This window comes from Callithrix jacchus, chromosome 16, assembly GCF_049354715.1.
Source record: "Callithrix jacchus isolate 240 chromosome 16, calJac240_pri, whole genome shotgun sequence".
NCBI lineage: Eukaryota > Metazoa > Chordata > Mammalia > Primates > Cebidae > Callithrix > Callithrix jacchus.
In genome coordinates, this window is record NC_133517.1 from 54,637,267 (window position 1) to 54,642,347 (window position 5,081).

The window sequence follows — 5,081 nt, forward strand, 5'->3', positions numbered from 1 at the left end:
CTCCAAATTCCTGTTTTGGAGTTCCGACCCCAGTTCCTCAGAGCGAGACTGCCTGGGGATAGGGTTTTTAGAGAGGTGATTAAGTTAAAATGAGATTATGCAGGGGTCCCTCACCTAACCTGATTGGTGTCTTTACACTGGGGCCTGTTGGAGGTTGAGGGGCTAGAGGAGGGAGAACAGCGGGTGGGGAGATTGGGGAAGGATAACATTAGAAGAAATACCCAGTGTAGATGACAGGGTGGTGGATGCAGCAAACAACCATGGCACATGTGCACCTATGTAACAAACCTGCACGTTCTGCACATGTACCCCAGAACTGAAAGTATAATAAAAATAAAAGAAAGAAAGAAAGAAAGAAAGAAAGAAAGAAAGAAAGAAAGAAAGAAAGAAAGAAAGAAAATGGATATTGGAAATAGATGCTCAGTGCCACAAAAGAAAGAATAGCACTGAAAACAACACACTTTTTACTTCCTGGGCTGCAGGAAGGGCACCCTCACTAGCCACTGTGCCACTGGAGTACAGAGAGTAAAGGAAAACACACAAATTTCTCTCTTATGCGTCTGGGGTCGTCCTCACTGCCGTGTCTGATCTCCGTTGGCTGGAGCCAGACCTCACAATCTAAACTGAAACCCGATTGGCTAACAACTTACAACTTTTCTAAACAGTAAAAGCAATGGAGACCAGGGACAGGCCTGCGAGCACATCCCGCACAGATATCCTGGTTAAAGCACAAGGACATAGAGTGTACTACGTGCCTGTAACATGGCAGGTCTATCAGCTACATAGGATAGGGCTTCACAAAGAGTTATTAGCACACTTAGATTTATTCTTTAACAAGAAAGGAAACTTTAAAAGGGAACTTTCTACCTCCCACAATAAGAAGAGGGGATGAGGACACAGACGTGTCCAGGGATGACCGCATGAGGATGCAGGAGAAAATGCCATCCCCATGCCAAGGAGCGAGGCCTCAGGAGGAACCAGCCCTGCTGCCACCTTGATCTTGAACTTCCCAGCTCCAGAGCTGTGAGCTGCACACTGCTGCCATTCTGGCACCTGGCCTATGGCCTTTGTGATGGTGGCGAGCCGAGGACACCCATGGGTGATGCATCCCAGGGAGAAGCAGACAGCAGTGCTGCTGACCCCTGCATACCGTGGTGGGGAGGTGTGTAGGCAGGGGGCTGGTGAAGGGGGCACTGAGTGTCTCTCCAGGGCACGGCGTGCCAGGCCCGGGCATCGGGGAGCTTAGGAGCAGGGTGTGCCCCGGAAGTATTTACTACTCCAACCACACCTCAGGTGATATCACACGTTGGGCTGGGGTCAGGAGACAGTGAGGGACACATCTGCCCCACCCCAGCCACAGCTGGAGAAGGCCCTATAAAGGCTGGCTGGCCTGATCCAGGCCAGACAGCTCGAGCTCTGGACGGGGCCACACCTGCACACCTGTCCCCCCTAGCTATGAGGACCTACCTGTCTTGCCTGCTGCCTCTGCTGCTGGTGTGCTCAGGTAGGCTGATGCACATCATTGCTGTGGGTCCCCTGAGTCCCTGGGGATGCGGGAAGCCACCCTGACAGCCTGGGCTGGCCTAGCTGGACAGGCCCCTCTGGTTAGGCACCCATGCTGGCCAGAAGGGAAAGCTGGGGTACAGAGGGCAGGACTCACCAGAGGCCCCACAGGAGGTGCAGCCTGTACCTCAGCAAGCGCAGGATCACAGCCTGGACCTTTGGCCCCATTTCCAGCCCCAGGGCTGCCTGCCCCCTCTGTCTTCCTGACTCACTAGAGGCACCGTTGCTTCTGCCTGGTCCTGCAGAGGGTTGCCCCCACTGGTCTGGTGGGCCTTGCAGGGTTCCTGGGGTGCTGGGGATTGCCTGGTAGCCTGGACCTCTCAGAGCTTTGGTTCCCCGCCCCAGGTGATTTCTCGCCCCAGGAAAGCAGAGACAACTCCTTTATCTGAGCCTGTGTGTGCTCCACGGAGCGTAGCACTGGAAAGGACTGGTGTCCTCACAGGTGGGTGGGTGGAGGACGGGGTGCAGGGCTTGGTAAGCTGGCGCTTTCCCACAAGCAGAGTCCATGTGCCTCGCGGTTGTGATGTGGGAGGCTGGGCCAGGACCAGGGCTTGGGCTCTGACCACCAGCTGTGCCTCCCCCAGCCCAGGCCCTGAGCTGCCATGAGTGCTCTGCCACAGGGAACTGTTTCCAGCCCACAGTCTGCCGAGATGGCTCCCGCTACTGCCTGACCACCTGGACCAGTGAGTGCCTCCCTCTGGGTGGGCAGGCGGGCAGGGCAGTGTGCCTGGGCCTCAGCAGGAGGGCGGGGAGTAGCAGGGAGATCAAAGGGGCTGGGGAGACTGGCTTTTAATCAGAGCTCATGTTTGCAAGCAGTGCCTCAGACGAATGCCACAACTGCTGGCCCTCCATCCCCTCCCTCCAAAATGAGAATGGCACGTTGCCTCCATCCTAAGGTCCTTAGAGCGTAGGAGATATTCCACATGAAATGCCCCCCACAGTGGTGGCACATAGGAAATGCTTGATTTAAATCCTTGTAATTCCTGAACAGAGGTTACAGGATGCTCAGAAAGGAAGAGGGAGAAAAGTGGGAGAGTGTCTAAGATCTGGTATCTTCTCACACACTAAGCCTGACCCTGGTCACATACTGAGCCCTGGGCCCTGCTCATACACTAAGCCCTGGTCCTGGTCACACACTGAGCCCTGGTCCCTGTCCCACACTGAGCCCTGGTCCCTGTCCCACACTGAGCCCTGGTCCCTGTCCCACACTGAACCCTAGTCCTGGTCACACTCTGAGCCCTGACCCTGGTTACACACTGAGCCCTGACCCTGACCACACACTGAGCTCTGGTCCTGGTCACACACTCAGTTTGGTCCTCATCACACAGTGAGCCCTGGTCCCTCTCACACACTGAGCCCTGGTCCTTGTCACACAGTGAACCCTGGTCCCTGTCACACACTGAGCCCTGGTCCCGGTCACCAGTGACTGGGTCCCTGTCGCACAGTGAACCCTGGTTCCTGTCACACATTGAGCCTTGGTCCTGGTCCCATACTGAGCCCTGGTCCCTGTCACACACTGAGCCCTGGCTGCACTTGCCTCTTGCTGTCCATCCTTGTAAGGTGGGAGAACAATGAGGAAAAGTCAGGCAGGCCTTTGCCCGCCGAGGGGCAGGAGTGAATTTCACGGGCCTCAAAAACAGCCCTCTGCCCTCTGTTTTCCATCTCCCCCAGATCATGAAACGATTGTTATAAAATCATGTGCTTACACCTGCCCTGGCTACCAAGAGAGCCTGGCTGCCTCCAGGGCCCTTTGCTGCAACACGGATCTCTGCAACAGCACAGTGAGCCTCAGAGTCAGCTGGGGGCTGCTGGTGCTCAGCATCTGCCTTGCCTGCCTCAACAGATAGCAGTGGGCTCAGCCCTGGGAATGCTCAAGAAGGGATTGGGAGTCTGCCGCGGACTTGCTTTGCGACCTTAGGCAGGGCACTTGCCATTTCTGGGCCGCACCTTCAACTGGAAGGATTCCAGGAGCGAATGGACATGCGTGTAGGCTTTGCAGGGGACAGTGGGGCTGCATCTGCTCACGGCCTTTGCCGCTGTCCAGGGTGCTGCATGGTGATTGCTGCCGGGAGAGGTGGCCACCTGCTGGCCTCTCCGGGATAGCGCAGTTAGGTGGCCACAGCTGTAAACCTGTTAAGGACGCCAGGTGCCAAGTCAGGCACCTCTGGTCGCCCAGACAGTTGCCTTCCAGCCTTCATCTTCACCTGCATTCTAAGGCTGGGTCCTCCTGAGAACCTGGGATCATGCCGACATGTGTTGCTCTAAGTTGGGTCCCAAGACTGTGGGCAAATAGAAACCCTGTGGCGGGCCCTCCTGGTCTGTGTGCAGGGGAGGAGCAGCTGCCCACATGGGGACAGGGGCACCCCAGCACCGTGTGGGTGAGCCCTGGTGGCAGCAGGGCTGATGTGGGAAATGCCAGGCTGCTGAGCACCCCCAGCTCCCCCAGGACATGGTGTCCCCAGGGTCTGCACCCTGGGGGATGCCCTCCTGGAGGCAGATGCACTAACCCCAAACAGAATCTCAGCTCCTATGAACTCCAGTCCACTCTGGACTTGCAGAGCACTGCAGAACAGGAAGACCAAGGGCCAGGCTTTGTCCAGCTGGGAGGCTGGGCACTACTCCCCAATGACCCCCACCACTGCCTGCAAGCCCAAGCCTCTGGTCTCAGTCAGTGTGTTAATTTGCACATCCTTTAATTAAAAAAAACTCACGAGAGTCGTCACTGCCTGTTCCTTGAGTGTGTTAATTGGCTTTCTCCTTAGAGACCCGAAACCCTAAGACAGCGCACCCCCACCCCCAGGCTCTTCCGTGGAGCCCCCCAGACAGGCATTTGTGAACAGAGAAGACTTCACCGAAGCTTCCCTGGAGGGCTTTCCCATACCCTCTCTCCCAGAGGAGGAGCACACAGGTGGCTTCCCCAGTGTTTCCCAGAGCTGGGGCGGGGCTGGGTGGGGTCACCTTCCTCACAAAGCCAGGCTCTTCCACAGCTGCAGCCCAGGGGCAGGGCAGAACACGGCTGACTGCACCCCGCTACAGGCTGGTGTGGCCTGTGTCCTCAGCACCCCAGTTGTCCCTCAAGCACACAAGGGCTCCTGAGATGAAACAGTCCCTCTTACCAGCAGGCTTCTGGGACACAGTTGGCCTCAGCCTGGACTTTCTGCTGAGACACTCACTTCAAGCGCCCAGCAGTGGCTGTTCCTGAGTTGAGTGTTTGCTGCTGGTCGAGGACCCTGTGGGTGCAGATGTTGGTCAGTATCGTGGCTGAGGGGATTACTGACTTCTTTCTCTGGCAGGAGCCCTCCCACCTGCAGGGGACCCTATGAACTGCATCCCCAGAACAGGTTTCTTATGGAAATGGTTCCATAGCTGAATCCCCAGGGATGGAGGGAGTCATCAAAAGGGGCTCCAGTGGGAGTCTCAGCTCTCCTTCTGCACAGTCCCCACCCACCCAGTCTCTGCAGTGGGGCCAGGTGCAGCCTCAGACAGCTCTAATGACCAGTGCCCTCTCCCTGGGTCTG

At 56.9% G+C, this 5,081-nt stretch overlaps 1 protein-coding gene across 2 annotated transcripts; it reads left to right on the forward strand.

Annotated features, from left to right (window-relative positions):
• The first annotated feature begins 1,402 nt into the window (after window positions 1-1,402).
• LOC128929844 (lymphocyte antigen 6D-like) lies at window positions 1,403-4,491 on the forward strand. Of its 2 annotated transcripts, XR_008477035.2 has the most exons (4): window positions 1,403-1,504; window positions 1,909-2,005; window positions 2,148-2,246; window positions 3,235-4,491. XR_008477035.2 is itself a non-coding variant. In XM_054246396.2 (3 exons), the coding sequence occupies exons 1-3, from the start codon at window positions 1,456-1,458 to the stop codon at window positions 3,408-3,410; spliced, it is 324 nt and encodes a 107-aa protein (XP_054102371.1). In that variant the 5' UTR covers window positions 1,403-1,455; the 3' UTR covers window positions 3,411-4,491. The 2 variants fall into 2 exon arrangements, 1 of the variants encoding a protein (XP_054102371.1); XM_054246396.2 differs by lacking the exon at window positions 1,909-2,005.
• Window positions 4,492-5,081: the final 590 nt, after the last annotated feature.

Coding starts and splice junctions, on each gene's coding strand:
- LOC128929844 (XM_054246396.2), top strand. CDS start 1,456: ATGAGGACCTACCTGTCTTGCCTGCTGCCTCTGCTGCTGGTGTGCTCA. Junction 1,505..2,147: donor TCTGCTGCTGGTGTGCTCAG/GTAGGCTGATGC, acceptor TGCCTCCCCCAG/CCCAGGCCCTGAGCTGCCAT. Junction 2,247..3,234: donor CTGCCTGACCACCTGGACCA/GTGAGTGCCTCC, acceptor CATCTCCCCCAG/ATCATGAAACGATTGTTATA.